Here is a 22108-nt window from a genome sequence, read left to right as displayed (position 1 = left end):
AAATTTATTTAAACACAAAATTAACCTAAAATTATATTTATTTTACTTAGAAAAAGAATATTAAATATCAAGTGTCTAAACGGAAGTTTTTATCAACAACCTTGACAACGTTATCCACGCAATGCTTACGTTTGGCAAATGCGCATGCGAAAACCTCACCCCCTGACTAAAACCCGTGACTAAAGTACACGGTTTGGCCGTTCATGTTTAAAACACTGCTTTTTGGGTCTTAAACCCGTGAAATAACTGTCACTTTAATGATGGAAGTAGAAAAATATAATTTTTGCATATTTTATTTCATTTTTAGGCTAAAACATAAACCAAGCATTAAAAATTAATGTTTGAAGTTAAAAGTTAAAATTTTCCGGAACCCAAAGCACAGAGCGTTAATTTTAATGTAGAATTCACGTTGTAAAAGTTAAATAATTTATGAATACAAAACGTACCCAGCGCACATATGTTGTGTGCCAAGTTCTCAACAAAAGCAACATACGTTTTAATTTAATAGTTTCTTCTTTGGAACACCAAGAATATTAACAATATAAATGTAACGTGATCAAAAAGCGAACGTGCGTCTTGACATTGCAAAGTTTGCCTCCGTTGAGACCGCGTCAATTTTCGCTGCAATGTTTCCTGAATTCTATATAAAAAGCGAATCCCTAGTTGAAGGTGCTGCTAACTTTTGTTCTTGAACCGAGTTAACAATATAAACCTATACAGGGTAATTCTAACCACAAACAAACTAATAATTAATTAAAAGAATGATAGAAAGTTTTTGAAACATTTTTATATCACAAGTTGCGAGTTTGTGTCAAGGGAATGTTGGTTTATAAAAGTTCGAAAGTGATTGTTAAGATTCGAAAACTTTTTCTTGCGCAATTATGCTTTTAATCAATAAGTAGGTATAATAGTTGCAGGTAAATTTTATTTTAGTTTTATAGTGGTAACATACTGTTGATAATTGTTATTTTAAATAATTACGATGTGGGCTAATAAATCATTGAGGAGCCAATTTTAATGAACATTAGTGATATCTAGTTGATTGAATAATTTATTGAAGTTATATTGAAATCATTGATCCGTGAATAACTGTGAAATGTCAACTATAATTAAATACAACTAATTAGTGAAAATTAATTGATAATAATTTGTAGTTTGCAATATTTCAATTTATAACTGATTTAACTGAAGTTAACTACTACTTTTCTTATGTTTTTAAAACGGAAATTGAAAATTTTTAGTTTTTTTTTAAATTTGATATTTTTATTAGTTCTGAGAATAGTTGAATTGTCCTACAATCAGAACTCAAAACCCACGCCCTACTTATTTTTATAAAATATACACGTTAGAATATGTTTAAAAATCAGTTCGCCTAAGTGATTTTTTGTGCTTGCAGTAAAATGCAAAAATGGAAAACAGCAAAACAACGAGATCGTCGCGGCCGCGCCTGCAGCGCTCCGAGCGAGTGTTCAGCGAGTCGCATCTGACATCATGGGAGGTTTTTGTGCGCGACTCGTTGCTAACGCTTGCATGGCCTGATCTGCTCAATGTCGTTTCCGGGTAAGTGATCACAACTTCTCTCGTTTTACTAAAGCATACGCTGTACTCTGTACAAACAAAGAATACATATTTTATTTAATTACGCAATGCACCGTTCTGAATATTCTTCATTCTCGAAAGTTGATATATACTAAACTTGAACAATTCTAACCTCAATATTCACATAAGGTATTGTTTCGCCTGGTGGAAACTGCAATCACAGCCACAATAGAAAAAAGCGTCAGTTTTGAAAGCGCTTGCTGGAAGAGTAAACATTTTAATGTGCACACTTCATATTCAGGCTGCGGGAAAGCGGAAAAACAAAGAAACACGAAGATAAAGAAACATCCTCGCACATAAAAGCAACAAAACATTAATTTCCACACAGATCTGAATACAATATCGTATTGCAAATAGGTTTAATTGTTAAAAAAATATTAGACACAAAAGAAAATTGATATCCTTCCATCTCCTGAAAATATTATGAGTGCCATCGACCCGAACGGAAATGCTAATGGAAACATGACTCGGCGTAAACAAAAACAGCTTAGCTCATCTTATAGGTACGCTGGAGCATTTATCAAATAAAATAGAAAAAAATATATTCTAAGCACCTTTACGCCTTCCTCGAGTCCTAATACATAAATTTAGTTACCTATATTACTCACCATGTAACAATGTCAAAAAGCCCTCTCTGAGAGATGTCGAAGATATTGCTTGTTCGGAAATGTGTTTGCTGGAGTGAGGTAAATCGAGTGAATAAATTACGAGGATGGCACTAACGGTAACAGGACATCAATCATGATTTAGGCACTCAAGCAGGTGCTCAACTTTGCTTTCGCTTCGCGCTCGCCTTGTTTGGCCTAGAAGTACGTAAACCAACTTCTCGTTTACCTGCGTTTCCCTGAAAGTTATTTGTTTAAATTCGAAACTCTCAAGACATTGTTACGCATAAATATTTAAAATACATTATATTATATATTATATATTATAGGCAACCCAAAACACATCGATTGTTTCTTTAATATCTATAATACTTTAATGGTTTAAAATCTTAAACACTTTAATATTGTTTTGTTACTTAAGGATTACTAGTAAAAGCATTGTGTGTCTTTGTTCGTGTTTCTGGAACAATTGCGCGAACGCATTAATCACTTGAACGTTTGACGCCATTTTGTACTTGTACTCTAGGCGTGATCACTTGTGATGTTACACAACAGAGATTTACTCTCAAAGCCTTTAATCACAATCAAGCTTGTTCTCTCACGACAGGGAAGGAAAGTGAACAAATGAAGTCGAAAAATTGATATCAATTGCAGTAAGGCAGGATGAAACGGAAAAATCACGTACGCCGATGTCAAAATCCCAGAATTTCTTATATCTACATAGGACGATAGAAAGATTTATGTAGATGTAGATGTAGGGTTTGCTTTTATAAGAAAATCTCGTTCTGTTGAATTGGACGGGTTTGAAATTTCGAGAAAACGTTAACAAATGACACGAACATGTTCTAGACTAGTTTTTTGATCAGAAGATATACAGTGTGTAAAAAATATAGAAACAAATTGAAATAGAAAAGTTTTTTTGGGGAGAAATAAGTGGTGGATTAGATATAATCCAAGATGTGCCCGAGACTTTTGTTTTTCGTTTATTTTTGCGCATTGCAGTGCTGATACTTGTGTTAAACGCAATAAAATAAAAACTAGTGCGAGTAAATTGCTTCGCTTGGTTTCGGCGAGGATTGCACAATGTTGCTTTGTATTCAGTGCAACAATTGTTCGACATGTTCTTCGTTTTGCAACAAACTATGTATTGAAGTCATCATGACCAACCGCTTTGAAATTGTGCCAATTTTTATCCATGCAGTTGGCTTCGAAGCTTCTCTACTGCTGTCTTTAGGATTTAATAAAGTCATCTAAATGAAAATTGCACTATTCCGACATGTGAAACAATATACAATCATTTTATGTCTGAATTTTTTGCATTCTTGAATTTTATTCATAGTTTTTTAATGAATTACAAATGCATGTTTTTTGTTTTTTTTTCTATAATATAGAAATAAATCGGAAAATATGTTGGTAAGCGCATAACTCAACAACGCCTTGACCAATTTGCCCAATTATTTTTTTTAAATGTTTGTTAAAATCCAAGGATGGTTTATACGGTGAGAAAAATTTAAATAATTTCTGGGAAAACCCTAAAGACAGCCCTTTTCTATAGGATAAAAGTTGGCATTGAGATTCAATCATAGTTATAGTTAAATAGTTGAATGCGAGATGGCGCGCTGAAGCGCAATATTAGCAATTCTTTATAAAATTAATTTCTTTAAAATAAAATTGCGAATCTTATTGATAGAATTGACACATACTATGTCTAGAACAAGAGAGTAAAAACGAAACATTTTTATAAAACACTACCAGGACGAAGTCGCGGGCAAAAGCTAATTATTAATAAATAATATAATGCTAGCTGAATTATTTATGAATTTGTATGCATATTCAGTGACAGCACTTCAAATATGCAAATTATAATTAGCTGCAAATCCCAAGCAGCTCTTAATACGCGCAATTTAAAAACGTAATTATTTGCGTCTAAAACGTGTCAAAAATATTATAAATTTTATAAAATTGTATATCGATATATTAAAATCTTGCATTTTACAATCTTGTTACGGAAAAGGTGGTAGAAAAGCATGTAAAATGAAAATGAAAAATTATGCCCTTAGGTAGGGCACACGCCGTGACGGTGCGAGTTTGAAGCTCTTGCTAAAACTGCGCCAAGTGGAAATTGAATTTTGTTTGCATAGGCATCAGACGAAGCACGAGGTCGAAAGGAATACAAACACGTGCGCTGCCGAGGCGCACCTTACTCAACCGTGTTATGCTTTTAATTCAAGTGCGCCGAGAGCCATCTGGAGCACAAAAATAACAGAAACTCACATCGTGCCATATTAGAACATAACATTTTCTTAAGAATATAGAATAAAATTCCAGAACAAACCACCGCAACATTCGAAAAACAAAAGAAAACGAAAAATGTATTGGTTATGTATTTACGACAACAAAGTAAACAGAGTTAATATATTGCTAAGCCAGCCAATCGAAAATGCAGTTTATAAATCCGCTATAATTCTGCGAACACGCAAACACCAGCGAAATATATTATCCCCTAAACCAGGTCATTGTTGCAGCCCAGCTCCAGTCTATTATAACTGTATACATTTTGATCCGTGGATCATTGATTGCTTTGATTACACTGGACCACTGCTATTAGTTGAACATATATTGTTACAGTATACGCACAGATAGGCAACACACACACCATCAATATGTAAGCAGGTTTGCCTGTGTCTTGTTAAATTTCATAGAATGCAAATGATGGGATGTAAATTGAATATTAAACAATCAATATTTACAAAAAGCTTAATCCACGTTGTGGCGAGCGTAAAGTTGTTGATCATGTTTATAAATGCACAAATAATTTATGTGAGGGCAACGCTATGACATAAATAACGCCTGACTGCGCTTATCCTATAGTTGCAGGTGCAATTTTTCAACCGGCAGCTTTGTGCACGCCGCCATGACACACAAAGCTTCCGCTATGGAAACAACAACACCATATTTTACTGTTGCGCAAAAAATCCATCACAATGCGATCCTATCTATCCAATACTTGATTTTTGTCCGCGACTCAGTTTTATACATCCTGTTTAATCTCATCTCGACTTTTTTTTTAATTAACACTATAGTTCACGTTGTAAAAATAAAACATCGCATGTATGTCATCATAATGAAATTAATACACTCGAGGAGTGTCGGGCATTGATGTATAAAGCACATGTTAAACCAATATCCACCGAACAGGGTAGTTAGTGAAGTGTCAACCTTTGAGCAGTGCGGGCTTCAACAGTTTGCGGTTTCGAGTGTTTGAGCGATGGTAGTAACAAGTGTTTGGAGTTTTCATCAAGTGTGTTGCCAAATATACTTGAACTTGGGTGGCGGACTAATTTATTTTGACTGCATACAGTCTGCAATAATTTAAATACCTGTATTTCACTAAACAAAAAAAAAAATAAAAACTAAACGCAATTTTGTGGATGATCAAACGTAGTTACGTGAATTTGCTCCATGTGGAAATTGGCAGAGCGCGGAAATTGACGCATGTTGATTAATTACTTATTAACTTGATTACTAATCCTTCACTTAACCGAACGATAAATTACCGTGTACAGGTAATGTCGCCTACGTCATTTACGCATGTCACATGTGTTGTGTTCTTGTTTTGAGCGGTTCGTAATTATAATTAATCGTGGAGTATAAAAAATAGCAATAATAAATGCCGAACATAATAATCACCATTAATGTGAACATTACATTAATTATTATTAAGTCGTGAATAGGAGTGGATTAAAGTATCGTTATTATTGTTATGAACAATATGATTATGTACTTGTTGTAGTTTATATATAGAGTGATGAAGATAGTTTTTAAATATAGCTAACGAAAGTGTCGAATTAAAATGAGTGTTAAATATCCAGCGCGTTCTCGGAGTGGCGGCATTACGGAACTGCGTCATAGCCGCGGGGAGCGGCGCATGGCGTTGGCCAACTCGAAATTGGATAAACGCAGTGCCAGTCTGGAAGCGTGGAATGTTTCCATTCGAAAAAGTCCGCAGGAGAGTTGCTCACAGTTGCAGAAACACTTTGCTCAACTCAGGTTAATACATTTTTTCTACTTGCTTAATTTAAATAGGAATTTTTAATTTTAAAAAATAAGTTATAAAAATTTACATGTAGAAAAAGTATTTTTAACAAAATTAAATTTTTCTAAGCCATAAAAATTGAAAAATCTTTAATTTTTTTTGTAATTTACAAAATTTTTATTTTTTTGAAAGAAAACCCCTTGTATCTTTCGAATAAATAGCATAATTCTAGTGTTTTTAATAGATTCTTAAAGTAAAATTGTTCTGCAATAATAGACGTTCCATTAAAACTTTTCAAATTCACTGCAACTGACCTAATTTCGCTGTTAAAGCCAAACATAAATAATAAAACTTAATGAAATTGCTTGCATATTTAGTTGTATATCTTTACACGCACATAAAATTGAAAATAGCAAACTTTCTTTCGCATTCACTCGAAATTTGTGTTGAGGATTAAACTCGACGTAGATTTGCAAAGCGCGTGTACAACTCCACAAGACTTTCCGCCCGGAATCGTTCTAAGCTCTTAGCGCTTTCGAACGCTTCGTATAATCAACCTATGTTCAATTTAAATTTAAAGTTTAACTTTTAAAGCGACGTCAAAGTTAATTACGCCTCACATTTTTAATGCATTGATAATTAATTTTTTGTTTGAGTTTCACACTAATCCGCATCTATAATATAAAAATGAATCCCAACATCTGTTAGTAAGCGCATAACTCAACAACGACTAGACCAATTTGGCCAATTCTTTTTTTAAAATGTTCGTTAAAGTCCAAGGATGGTTTTTATAGCGAGAAAAAGCCGAATAATTGCCGGGAAAAGCCTAAAGACAGCCCTTTTCTATAGGATAAAAGTTGTCATTGAGATTCTATCATAGTTATAGTTAAATAGTTGAATCCGAGATGGCGCGCTGAAGTGCATTATTAGCAATTTTTTATATAATTAAATTCTTTAAAATAAAATTGCTCATCTTATTGATAGAATTGATACATACTATGTCTAGAACAGGAGAGTAAGAACGAAATACATTTTTATTAAACACTACGGAGACAAAATCGCGGGCAAAAGCTAGTGTATTATTAATTATTAACGTTGGCAAGTAATTAATGTCTTAAACTAGTTAAAATCGTAATTAATATTGCATACAAAGTGTTATTTAATTGCCAAAACACCTGCAAATTTAATTTGTTCTATAAAATAAGGCGATTTGCTTCTTAACAATCGGACTTTGACCTTCCCTTCTTCTCCTCTTACTTTAACCGTAGTGGTTTATTTATTACTACCTAGATTAATCCGTCTGCGTTTATGAGGACCACGATTCGTCCCCAACTTGCGGTTTACCTTCTGAAATTAATTACTCACAATCTTCTTACCCGTTCCAATTTGGGGATTTTGGTCCCTAGGCGTAGTATGACCCTAAATTCTTAAATAAGCCATTTTCCAGCTTCTACTTGAAACACATTTCCAATTTTCTGATTAGTTTCGTGTTTGTGTTGTTTCGAGGACTTGTAAACGTCTCAAGTGTTTTGACACGAATGTCTCACTGCAGTCACCTGTAATAACTTAATTAAAACATCACTCTAATCTATTACTCAACTTAATTGTTGGGGTTAATTCTATATTTTCAAGGATTTTATCGGAAACTTTTCCGGCGCCAGTTTTCAGCAACTTGCTATTGATTTATTGCTGTTGAAAGGTATTCAAACTGAAACTGGAAAATTAAAAAAAATATTTTTTGTTTTTCTTTTCTAAGCTTCCATAATGAGGAAATATAATATCCAAGGCCGATTTTCGTTAATGATGATGATGTATCAATTAATTTTAATTAATTTACTAACTTCTAACCTTAGTTAACTGAAGTTATCAGTTTGTAAAGTAATCATTATTGGTGAATTTTCATATAAATTGGGAAAGTTTATTAATAGTTGACAATAGAGAATTGAAAGTTAAAGTGATTAACGTTTTTATTGACAATTTTCGCGCTGAATGTAATTTTATTCCATCGCTTTGTTCGTTTGTATTGTAAAATACAATACCAACTATTTTATAATTGCCGTTGCGCATTTTGCTTCGGTCCACACTGCGCACAATACGCGAGTGATTCGTGGCAGTTGGCATTTTCGAAGCTAATTGCAACCAACTCCCTCGACGCCTCCGACGTCTCACGTTCCGGTGGCATGCTTTGTAATTAGTCTCTTAATCATTCTGGACGTATCAGAATATGTTTCCTCATTTACTATTTCATTCAGGAAAGTTTTAGGTTTCATTGTGAGTTGAAATGTGTCAAAAGTTTAAAAAATTAAAAAACTTTGTTATAAATGAAAAAAAGAATAATTTTTGGGATTACATTGATTTGAATTGGCTCATATTCGGTTCAAGTAACCTGATATGCAATTAGGTGGAGCACAATTTGCAATTACATATCTGACGAAGGAGCTCAGTATCCAAAATCTCTTCCGCGATGGATAATTGTTATATTGTCTACAAAGCGTGCAGCAGAGCGTTCTAATGTGCGACACACAAATTGGAAAACTATTATTATCCTAAAATACTGAGCATTGAAAATCCTAGAAACGTCAAAGAGATATAATGATGTAAAATAATTTATTTCATATTGATACACCTTGAAAATCGATGCTAATTTTAGTAGTTAATGACGAATGTAATAATATGGCTATTGAGTTCGAAATTTCTGCGTATTTGACGCAATTTGTAAGAAAATATTTATTTATACATTTATTTAATTTATTTTACATATTTTGTAAAAATAGATTTGTTGGAATATCGAATATCAAAGATATATCTCTGTTTAGATTCCGTATCCCTGTGGAAACATTACATAATGAAACTATTTGCTTAAAAGCATTCCGACATTCGCTAGTTCAAGTAACCTATTTTATTAAAAGCGTTCACATCTCTAGAGACGGATTTCTACTTTCTATATCCTATTTCCGGTACTTCATTGGTTTGAAAATCCGTATTTTACAAAGGTAACATTACGTACTACATTATATTGTGATTAATGCTGTTGTTACTTTGTTTGCGTATTCCAATAAACCTGAATACCACAAATATTATTTGTTTATATTTTTAACACTATTGTATTGTGTCAATTTGTATGTTGATTTGTTTTTCATGTCATAAGTGTAAAATACAATAGCATCAATTGCGTTTTTAGTATAAACCACGTATAAATACTCAATTTATGATGAAACTAGTTTCAAACGTGTTTTGTTTGTTTCTTTTATTTATCGCAGATATTTTTGGTCGTTCAATACATGCTGCGCCATCTCTATACTCTGAAGCATACTGCAGATACTGCAGATACGCGATTTAAGTTAAATTGTTAAAGCACGTGTACCCCCAAGGGCGTCCTGCTACTAGAAAATCAATATCCTACGTTTCGCCACATGATGGCGCTACAAGTATCAACAGAATATTTCCTAACTTATACAAACCAACTCAAATATTCACGTATCGCAAATTGTTAACAACAATCTAAAACTAACAATAAACACTTGAACCAATACTTTATTAAGTCACATATTATCTCATCCTATGAGATTTATCATGTGATTAAAACATGATGATATTTTTATTATACTATTTTACTATTCTATCTCTTAACCCAGTTTATACAAGTTTTCTAACAAAACGAAAGGATTCCTCTTATATTTTTTGGTGTATTTGGGTATCAGGCTTCTAGTCGTGTTTTGGCTGAGTCGATAACGGCCTACTTCCCAGTTGCCTCTCGCTACTTCCAACTTACTACTCAGTGCTTCCTGTTATTCCTGTTATCCTTCGTCGGCGGCATGCTTCGACAGTTCGCGCTGTTCATGCTGTTTCATTTCGCATCGTGCTGTTTCCTTCGTAGGAATACGCTCAGCAGCGCATGATGCACAGCTTGCCATACATGTTTTCGCTATTTGCCGGTGGTGTGATTTGATTTAAGAAATGATGAATAAGAAATAAAGTCTCGCTAGGTGATTATTTATTTAAAATACGCATATTTGCATTAAAAATATTTTTATTGGTAATATCTTAACTATAATAATGTGAATAATTTTAAAAAACAAAATAAAAAATAATTACTCATAAAATATTCTCTAAACCAAGACTGAATTATTAAAATAAATAATTTTAGTATTCAACCCCTCTGTTAGCTGCTTTAACTACATCATAATAAAAGAAAAACCAAATAAATTTATTAACAGAGCAGGATTTCTACATTAACACCCCAACAAAAAAGCGATTCTGTTGTGTTGCGGTTGTTTAATATGTAGCGGCGTAAGCAGAGACTCTCGCACCCTGCAGTGCTGAATATCCACCCGCAAGCAGCCCAACACAATGAACATACCGTACGTGCGTCGCTCCACGCCCGGAGTGCCAGCGCTGGCGCGCACCATCGCCGCGGCACTTCGCGCATCCCGTTGGCGGCTTTGCATCCGCTCGCCTGCGGCAGCGAGGACAACGCATCGGTGACGTAATTTATGAGGTCACGACGTAACCGTTTTGCCTGCCGCCACTCCTGCCGGTACGCGAGCGGAAGCAGCGAAAACGCGCAAAATGCAAAAAGCGAACGCATGAAACCCACATCGCATCCATTTACCATGTGCCAACACACGCGCACGCATGGTATCAGGCTATATTACGAGTCTCGCAGGATTAGGATGTTTAACGCTGGGGTAGTGGTGCTTTTTGAGTTGAATACGCTTTAAATACTGCCATATTCGACGATATATTCACGGTATGAAAATTAGAAAATATGCTTTTGACATCCCCCCCACTAAACGTTAAAATAGGTTATTTCCAGATTGCATTGTGGGAAGTAAACTATTTTGTTTTTTAGGTTTTAAAAAGTTTTGACATTTTTAGAACTAAAAACTTTGTGTAAATTTCATTAAATATCAAAACATTACACCCCACAAGTATGCAACCAGTTTTACACGCGGTAAAACATATTTTTGTTTATTTTCGCATAAAAATTCATATAGTGTAGGCACGATACTCAACAACATTACGTATTGTATTCAAAGAACTAAAAGATTGAATGAATGCTTGAAGCTGCCGGCGACAGCCAAGACTGCACGTTTAACGCGCACGTTCTCCAACGAATGCAAAACGTGAAAACGTGCGGGCCACCGATACGGCCGTACGGGCACACACCGGCTGATAACACCACAGCAGGCCGGCGCGCTAGAGTTGGTTGTACTCCCCCAGCACCAGCGGCGGCGGCGACGGCGGCACGTTCGTAAGGATACGCGGCGCAATGTTTCGCGTAGCGTAAAAGGGACGCGCTCGACCGCCGCCGATTCAGTCGACCTCCTCGAGCCGCTGCATTCGGGCAGCACTACACGCCGACGACGACGCGAACGCGCTTTTCACACGTAACGCAAATTAAAACGCAAACGAAAACCGAAATCAATAAATTTTAAATCAAAACATTGTACCAATATACAAATATTCGATGATATTTATTTGATAAATAATCTATTTACCAAAATAAGACTTTTACAAAAAATTTATCGGAGTCATTAAAGTGTAAACAAAAACTATCGAGTGATCAAAGACAAAGAAATTTGGTGCACAAAGTGATCGTCGGGGTGAAAATTTATAAATCCTCCGAGGTGTTGGAAGAAAGCAAAGAAAAAAGGCTCAAAAGCCGTCGATGATGGATTTAATCCGTGATGAAATTGTTTTCCACACAGGAAACAATCAATAAAGCGTGATTAATCACTTAGTCCAGAATTTTTCCAACAACTAAAAGGTAATAAAAAAATATTCACATTGAAAACTATATTCTATGCCAATGCAACGTACAAAAATTGAATTTTCATGTGCATTACATAAATATTTAACGAGAATTAAATGTGTGCGGTATTTGGTAATCGTTGGCAGGAATGCAAAACGCGAAATGTAACAGCAATTAAACTATGCTAAGCGCGTGGGTTGTGGGGATGGCGATGGCGGTGCTCCACGATCAGCCAAGAGCACCCCCGGAGTGTGGCGGTGGTCGAGTGCTGGGGAGGCAAAGTGGTAACGACGGTCCAAACGCTCGAGTGCAAAGTTGCGGCCAGCGCCGATGTGAAATGTGAAATTCACGTTCAATTGCAAAATTTCCACCACCCCGCAATTTATAATTTTCCCTCGGCGCCATTTGTGTTTGTCGCTTCCGGCGACGATTCAACTCAATTCAACATGTTGCACAAGCACTCGGTTTAGTTTAGTCAGTTTTAATTGGTCATGACTTTTGTACGCCGCACTAATGAGTTTTTCATAGAGTAAATTATTTTAATAACTTTTTAATTTAAATTTGTCGTAGAAATCGTAAATTTTTAATTTTTAACCTGCACGCAATATTATTCATGAACGTAAGTGATATAATCACGTAAAAGAATAAAACATGCGTTTTAGCTTCACTATCATGTTCGCTTTTCGTGTCAGTGTCCTATTCGTCTGTAACTTAACACGCTTGCGCGGTGAAAATGCACTCAACTGACTAGTTTTCCAGTTCGGCTTATAAATATTTAATTTAAACTTTCTACGAAGTGTTTCGACTGAATGCGTCGTGCATTTTGCAGTAGGCAACTCAATGTACACGTGAAATTGATGTATTACTCATGACTCGGTAGCTTGTGACATTGTTGCACTGTTGCAATCCCAAGGCAATTCGTAAACCTAGCGATAAACAGCGTTTATCACGTTGACATTAGCAATCGGTTTAGTGGCGTTCAGCGGTTGGGCAGAAAGTCGAAGGGCTAGAACAACCCGACGCGACGTAACGATCGGGCAATGCACTGTCGTTAAGGTACATACTAATAAAATATATACGACGCATGTAACAATAGAGAATATTTACCAGACATAAAAAGCAAAGCAATGAACTGTGTAGTGAGTGTAAATTGCTATAAAATTTCAGGAGTAACCTTTAACAAGTTTTAGACCAGATGAGTATACGCCATCTGATTTTTAAAAGTGAAAGTTTTTGTTATTAGCATTTTTATGGAGATTTCTTCTTCTATAAATACATATAAACACTCAAACAGGGTTCTAGAATGGAGATGTGTGTGTGGAGCTTTGATTTGAGGTTCAAACCACAACTATCAGCCTCTCAAATCGTAATAATTAATAGTCAAATGCCATCGAGTATCCGAGGATTTGCACGTCGTGAATCCAAAATCCTTGGGTCGACAACCCAACAAAACTACAACTACCTCTTAAACCTTCAGGCCTTTAGTAATAACGTCTACCTTACACCAACGTAAAACCCTTTCTGTCTAGTCTGTTTCCTCACTCTTGCTCTCAAAGCAATTTTCGTTATCCTATAATGCAGAAGCAAATCGTGTTTATACATTTATCCTTGTCTTTGTAAGACGCATAATACTGACAGTGGTTGGAAGTTGTCGAATAGTTTCTTCAAAGAAACTTCTTCGGAGAAACTATTCGGATACAATTGAACGTCGTGAATGTGACGTGGAAATGAATTGCGTAGTTGGAAGGAAATGAAGGAAGTCAAATCGTAGGTGCACACGATGAGCACCAAACACTTTCGGGTGAGTACGAATTACGCAGAGAATTGTTGAGTGTTGGACATGGCGTTGAAAGGAAACAGGAAGCAATTGAAGCAGTAAACGAAGCAAGTCTATTTACAGGAGTCTGTTGTGATGGAGGCTTTCATGAAATGTCTGAGATGCGATTCAAGATTAAATTTACTAAACACCTACAAATTGGTTGGTTTTTTTTTTAAGTCATTTTAGGTTTAAATTTGCTTGTGACTCTTTTTGGACTCTCTATGTTTGGTTTGAGCCTTTTTCTGCACTTTTATTCGATTACTCTGATTACAGCTGTCCTGGGTGGCATTACAAGCACCAGACTTCTGCCAAATAGAACAGTGAAATTGAGCAAGGAATGCATATAGGATGTGCTCGTTCAAGCTAAAAGCACAGGGCGCATGAGTTCGTTAGGGTACTTTGGGGGGCCACGCAACTAGATTACATGATTTCGGTAGTTCACATCTAGCTGCTTCCAAACTTTGGTCTGATACACTTTGTGTACTAACAGAATTTAAGAGAAAAAACATACGATTTATATAAAACCGTACTATTGATTGTTCACATTGTTTTTCATTGTTTTACGATTTAAAACACTAAATAAAACAATACAATGACAAGTAAACAAGTAAAAGCGTGATGTATGCAACCCAAATTGCATTTCGACTGAAATATTGACTATTGAATTGAATCTGAACATGAATTTTCCATTTTGCAAAGAAAACCAGAATTGAGTGGTCGCATCGCTGTCACGCGTTGACTTTTAACTGCTTTTTCACGTTTGAGTAGTAGTAAAGCCCAAATGACCCCAATCATCCTTTTTTTTTACGGACACACAAAAAGTTTATCGTGCTACAAAATGTTGGAAATTTGATAAATCCGGTATAACGCACACGTTTATTTTATCATTCTAATTTTAATCTCATATTATATACAATGCGAATCCTGTAATTTCAAAATTGCAAGGTTAGACATTTCCACACCAATTATTAGCAAATAAACCATCACAAATGAATAAATATACAGAAATAAATCGTAATTTAATCTGGCTACAAACATATCAACGAGTGCGATTGGCGTTCAACACCAGCTCAAAATATTAACAATTTTATGAGGCAAACACACTTGCAGCGCACATAAAGTGGATAAAGTGTGCAACCGCATGTAAACCACTCTACGCATCGTAAAATGTAAACTGTAAATGAGTACGAGTACACCACCAAATATCACCGCACATGTCTAATCTCTGTTGCTATGCTGCGTTAAACCACAAACTATAAAAACCGTAATAATATTTACCAGTGTAAACGTACGATTCGATTTTTTTTATTCTACTTGGAAAAATTCTTAAAACGTTTTGCGTTGTTACCGAAAGCAATACAAACACGTTACTTTGATGAAGAGTAAACATCAGAAGCAGAAACGAAAACGTAACAAACATGTTTTCCAAAAGTAACACATGTGCAATAATAAAAATAATATGCCAGTATGAAATCGGTTTATATTGTGTGTGAACTGGAAAATATGCGCTAAAAATAAAACATTTTAAAATATTACAGGCGTAAATTTCCTTTTTCATGGAAGTTCACAATTTAAAATAGAATTTTATTCAAAACTAGCTTTTGCCCGTGACTTCGTCCTGGTATTGTTAAATAAAAATGTAATTCGTTTTTACTTTCTTGTTCTAGATATAGTATGTATCAATTCTATCAATAAGATTCGCAATTTTATTTTAAAGAAATTAATTATATAAAGAATTGTTAATAGTGCACTTTAGCGCGCCATCTGGATTCAACTATTTAACTATAACTATGATTGAATCTCAATGCCAACTTTTATCCTATAGAAAAAAGCTGCCTTTAGGGGTCACCCGGCAAATATTCAAATTTTTCTCACCGTAGAAACCATCCTTGAACTTTAACAAACATTTTAAAAAAAAATTGGCCAAATTGGTCTAGGCGTTGTTGAGTTATGCACTTACAAACAGATTTTGCGATTCATTTTTATGTTATAAATAGCACATATAATACAATCTGCCAAAATTTACAATAGAACTAATGCAAAATGGAATGCCTACTCTCAGGCGCAACCCAATTATTGCATGATTTACAAAATCTGTCTGTATAATGATGCTATTGAGTTTGCCATTGTCATAACGTAAGCAAATATTAAACAAAGGCGATAGAACACGATCCTATCGTTCAGCGATAACATCTCACATGCTACGTGTTTCAACCTAGATTCTCTCCGCAGGATAGAATCCTGAATGAAACGCAGTGTGAAATATGCACGAAACGAGTATAAAACTTGGCGTAATAGAATAGAATCGGTTTATAGCTGTAATAGCATCTAAATGTCATTGAATATGGATTCTTATATATTCGTATTCAATTTGAATGAATGATAACACTTAAAATTCATTCAACTGCACGTTTTAGGAAAGAATATTCTTATTTTTAGTTTCGAAGAACGATATTATACCTACTAACGAGCTTTGTATCAAAGTGTACGAGTATAATATAAAGCTGCTTTGATATGACGCAATTTCATTGTCACACACGTATCAGATTAAAAATTCACGTCGTTAATTATAATTTAATCAAGTGTATTAATCTTGTATGAAGGTATATCGCATATAAAAATAGCCGATGTACGTCAAAACTGCAATAGTGAACTTAGTAATTACTTAGATTAACAAATGTCAACAAAGTAAGAGAAATATGTTATTTTTACGTGTGAAGTAGGTATAACTGTGAGTGTGTGGGTGTGGTAGGAATTTTTCCAAGTGGAAATATTTGCATTTGAAACTTTACATTGCATAATTCATTGTTCTGCGTCGTATTTCCATTCATAAATTTTCTTACTTACTGTTGAATTTGTTTTAAGTATTTATACAATTCTTGAGGTTGCATTAATTTGTTTTAGTACAAAACTAGAATAAAAGTAGCATTGTTACAAGGTTAATTAATTATATAAAATTTAAATATAATATAAAAATGAATAATATACAAAAATCTGTTGGAAAGCGCATAACTCGACAACGCCTAGACCAATTTGGCCAATTCTTTTTTTTAATGTTCGTTAAAGTCCAAGGATGGGTTTTACGTCAAGAAAAATTCGAACAAATGCCATAGTTATAGTTAAATAGTTGAATCCGATATGGCGCGCTGAAGCGCATTATTAGCAATTCTTTGTATAATTAATTTCTTTAAAATAAAATTGCGAATCTTATTGATTGAATTGACACATACTACATCTAGAACTATGTCTAGAAGAGAGTAAAAACGAATTACATTTGTAGTAAACACTACCGGGCCGAAGTCGCGGGCAAAAGCTGGTTTTAAATAAAATGAAATAAAACATATTTTATCGTGATTAGTTTCGTATTTAGTGTTCTATGTATAAATTCTTGGAACTGTCTTATTGTGAATGATTGATTGTCTATCATTTTAATATTTTTACTTGGCTGTCTTTTATCGTTGCAAGAACGTATCTAAAGGTTATGTCTGTAGTTTTATTGATTTTATTTGCAACATGACATATTTTTATAAATATTATAGTCATTTATACAATTTTGATTTAATGTGCTTTATTATTATACTTAACATCTAATTGGCACAATTTTCTTATGTAGTCATTGATGTATTTATTATACCTCTGTAAAAGGAGCAGCATTTTACGCTTGAATTTTCAATGTTCAAGTTCAAACTCCAAAGTACGAGTAAATGCAAAGGTCAAGTGTACGTCTTCCAGCTATTCACAAATCGAATCCTCTTCCGTTACAGGAAATGCAATTTGTTATTTTGTGAATACCTGATGATGGAATGATTTTTTATTAGTAAAAAATGTAACCAATAATCAAGATTGTCAACGTTTTAAACGAAAATTTAATGAAAACATTTGTTATGTCCACATTATTTATAATTATAACACGAATTATTCAAGAGTTGAATTTTAATTAAAGTTTTTTTAAATTTTCACAGTTTTGCTGCTTTAACAGCTTCTGTCAAGTGCATTTTTCTCTGCAGCTTCACTTAATGAATGTTTTACTTCAACTAATTTCAAGTACAACTGACAACTTGACATTTAATTGGAATAATAAAGTTTGCAAAAAGTAACTTACATTCGCACCTTCGGTTTTTAAAATTTTTCCAACCGTAGCTTTTTACTTGCGTCAATTGAATTAAAAAAAGAAATCAATTTTTATATGAACTAAATAAGTAACAATTCTGAGAAACCCCAACAGCTATAATAGCATATTAAATACAATCTCTACAGTTCTGCTAGTGGTCTGATTGCCTCCGTTGTTTTCACCACTTGTTTTCGCCGTTTTTGTTTGCTTCCTTCCGAGAGAAGAGCATCCGAGCACGCGGGGGCGTCAAGGTGTTCCGGTTTGTTTGCTCAAAGCCGCAAGCGAGCGCTTAACGACGTTCGCAATCTCGCAATAAACGCAAAGCCGGCTGCCAACCGCCGACAACTCTTCTCTTGCGTCTTGCGTGTCTCCCGAGTTGCCGACATCGTCGCTAGATAGATTGAACTCGCACCTTGAGCGTCTACGAGTAGCCTACACTAAGCTGAAAGTAAAGAGCTGAGCGTCTCAACCTAAGCTAAGCAATGTTGTCCTTTCATTCTGTGGTATTGTTACTATCCACGTCTGAGAGTTGCGGTATATTGGCTGTTATACAGATATTACTTTTCTGATACAACAGAGAGTTTGATACGGAGACGACACTGATGTGACGGATAAAGTACGCGTTGAAGTAAATAAAGGTGTTTGTTACTGTACTGCACCTAGAGATCTCAGGGGATATTTACGTTTTAGCTGTGCTGTTGGTATTGTTTGTTTACTATCGGTTTTCAAAAGAAGCAAAAAACGTTTTTTTGTGAATTTAACCTCATTTCAACGCAAAATCAATACCTAATTGTACAATGTATGCAACTTCATATACACCATTTTATTTTATTTCATCCTGTGTCTTAAATACGCTAATTGTGATAAATTTATACAAGGTTTTAAAACTTCCAACATTTTTAACGCTGAAAATGTCACATTTGATAATGAATCTAATCATTCTTTGTTTTTGCGCTGGTCGAACAAACTTCCCAAGCCACGCCTGTGCTTTTTAACCCTTATTCTAACCCTTGGTTAACTTTTTGCGTGCCGACGGTCTCAGTGAAAGCGTTGAACTCAAAACTTTTTCATTTTCCGCAATTAAGATTACGTCTAACACTGTCGTATTTATTTTATTCACGTTTAGAAATAAATCTAAAATAATTATAAACTTTTTAAACCACATTTTGATAAGTATAAAACAAAATAATTAAATTTTCATCTAAATTGCTTCAAATTTTAGTGGAGGCGCCAAACATAAACTCAATTCACTTTAAACGTTACGCATACTCACTCTGCAAGTTAGTTTGTTCTTTACTACTAAGTTATTTGTTGAGGACATTAACTTTACATAGAAATAATTCTATATTGGGTGGAAAACAATAAAGTGAATAATAAAATTAACATCAACTTTGGTGTTACAGGTGAATGTAAAAAATATCAATGTGTTTTCATTAAGCATAACAAGTTTTACTGCTAATTGAATTCTTAAGTGAAATTAAAGTGAAACGTCCACATTTTACACTTAATTGCACACAAATATTTAATTTATCGACAATTATTTAAAGTTTTGTAATTACAACCTAATTTTTTTTTTTAAATCTCGTTGAGAAATATTAAATTTATTAATAACTACTAATTTACTTAATAAAAGCATTGCATTACTAATTGGATTTTAATTAAACATTTATTAGTTCCACTTCTCTTTGTTGCTTGTACTGTGTGCGTATAAGTGAATGATTCATACATAAACTTAGTCCGCTTCGCCTAGATATTCTGTTGGTATCAATAACAACTCTGTCGGCGTAAATAACGAAACGATCAACAACACAACATGTATAACAATGTAGCCGGCAACTCTCCGGGCTCGGATGCTATTAACGCCGACACTTTTCCGCCGTCCGTCTGCGCCGCCCTTGTAATCAGCGAAGCAACAAAGCCTCGCTGCGCGCTCACTGCCAGTAATAATAAAATAATAACGCGCGCCGCGGCTAAATGTGATTCGAGCATTATACGCATTAAAGCAATTTAATGCGTGCACACCGCCCCTGACGCCACGACGCATTGGAATTTGCGTTTCGTTCGCGCTTCGCAGTTAATTTCTGTGTTCATTCTGATTTCGATTTGGTTTCATTACACGTATAATTAAAACACACGAACATTCGGCGTGCAAAAATGTGTAATTGAAGTCGGAATTATTTATTTACACGCACAGCAGTGTGAAAATGCAGTTAAAAATGAAAAATTGAATTGTTAATTAATTTACAGTACATTTTTATTGATTTTTATGTTTTTTTATCACATTTTCAGTTTTCAAAAATTCAATGCCTGAAATATCAATTTTATTCAAATAGAAATCGTTTAACATTGGTGTGAATAATCCATAATTGAATTAAACTCTCTCTATTGAATAATGTAATTATTACAATCCATTATACTCTGTCCTTGATTTTGAGTTTATTCGACTGTAAATTTGCATCCGAATGGATGAACTAATTTTCATCCGGTTACAGATCCGGCAACAAAAGAAGAACTTGGTGTAAATTATAAACTAGTTAATAGTTTCCAACTAAAATTTATCCCACGTAAATTAAAATAATATTAATAGTTATAAATTATAAACAAAATTAAAAAAGAAATAAAAAATACTTATTTTGTTTATGATGATATTATACAATCAAAATTTTATAGTTCATTTTAAAGTTTACTTATGATAATATGTTATTATGGATTACCATTAAATTTAATAACTTTCCTCTTCATTTTAAGCCGTTTTTCAACTCGCACAATGCATTCTTCGCTGATCCTAGCTTTAGGTGTTTTCATCTCGTACATTCTTCATGCTTTTTTATATGCATATTCGAAGTACATAAAAAATAATATTAAAATAGCTATACCAAACAAGAGCATATTTAGAAGCATGGGCTTTACTTGAATGGCTTTTCGAGCGTTTTGAATGAAGCCTGCCCGGCGCATCCACTCACGCGTAAGTATATGAGTATATAAATAAAAGAGGAATGTACGCACGCATTCATTGAACCAGGGGCGAAAAGGTCAGCGTCATAAATACTTAAAACAGCTTTTTAGTTAGGTATATCTACCATAAAACATCACAGAAATATTACTAAGTAAAAATATTATGTTTATTCATGAAATGCAATGGTAATAATGTTTTGCAATGATTTTTTTTAATAGGAATAACGTCCGCAAGTAAACTTTTGCTTGATTTCGAACGATTGAAGCCATAAAAGGCAACAAAACTTAAACCATGGCAAAGAAAATAGAACAATGGCCCATTGCCAAAACAATTCCGACAAACGACGGCCATCAACCGGAAGGAAGGGTTAAATGTGTGTCATGTGCGAGTTCGTACTCCAAAGCGTCGTGGTCACGTGCAGGACATCGTACCTAATTTACCCACAAGAAGCGAAATCGATTTGCAGGGGCCGATCGTTAATCCACCGGGAATGATTAACAATTTACAAACTTTCATATCAACACACATGGGACAGTATTGAATTTCAGTGGTATGCAACTTGCAACGCATTACCAAAGCACAAATTACACCAAATTGCAATAAAACATAATTGTGGTACCATATGCATCAGCCAAACACATTCGATATGAAACATTCCAAATTGTATAAACAATCACTGAACACACATGGCACGTGGCGGCAGCGGCGGCGGTTTGAAAGCAAACAATTAGTCACTCCAAACGAGCGACGAACACGACATTCGTCAAATTCATTACAATCACAGTTGCATTCAGATTTTCGATTTCATTTATCATGTCACATCAGTATTTTCCACTTGATTTAAAATAAATTGATGCTGCGCATGCGTAGTAGTAAATAAGACAATAAATTATCTTGAGACAAACAATTGAAAATTGTTAATTGAGTCAACCGCCATGATTAATTGTTTTCATCCCATCCAAACCAAAATACTCTTTCGCATTCAGGGCGAAAGAGAAATTAACTAAATTATAATGACAGAGCAATTATACCGAACAATTGCGGCGTCGCACCGCCATCACTCGGAAAACCAGCGAAACGACGATAGCAGCCAGCAACACTGTCGACAACAATGGCCGACATGTTGGCGCGCCTCGTGTCGCCGCAGATAATTACAATCGCAATACAATCACAATTAATTACAAGAAATTATAATCAACACAGAGTTGTTCGAAACTTGATGCGATA

At 34.5% G+C, this 22108-nt stretch overlaps 1 protein-coding gene across 4 annotated transcripts in view; it reads left to right on the top strand.

The window, feature by feature from the left end:
* The window catches only part of LOC135800171 (GTPase-activating Rap/Ran-GAP domain-like protein 3), a 47633-nt gene that overhangs the window by 7192 nt on the left and 18333 nt on the right, over positions 1 to 22108 (top strand). For 2 of the 4 annotated variants that reach the window (XM_065313320.1, XM_065313317.1), the window contains exon 1: positions 11574 to 12010. Coding sequence is in view for 2 of the 4 variants with exons in the window: in XM_065313318.1 (XP_065169390.1) it covers positions 1409 to 1560 (152 nt within the window). In the remaining 2 variants the exon portion in view is untranslated. Of the gene's footprint in view, positions 1 to 1396; positions 1561 to 6113; positions 6255 to 11573; positions 12011 to 22108 lie in introns of those variants that run through there. The other 2 variants (XM_065313318.1, XM_065313319.1) reach the window with 2 other exon arrangements.

Source organism: Atheta coriaria, unplaced genomic scaffold (genome assembly GCF_025399875.1).
Source record: "Atheta coriaria isolate IRGN ID8LTWV9N9 unplaced genomic scaffold, Caltech_Dcor_3.1 hic_scaffold_10_pilon, whole genome shotgun sequence".
Taxonomy (NCBI): domain Eukaryota; kingdom Metazoa; phylum Arthropoda; class Insecta; order Coleoptera; family Staphylinidae; genus Dalotia; species Dalotia coriaria.
The sequence above is the reverse complement of the archived record's forward strand: the minus strand, read 5'-3'. Positions and strand labels throughout refer to the sequence as shown.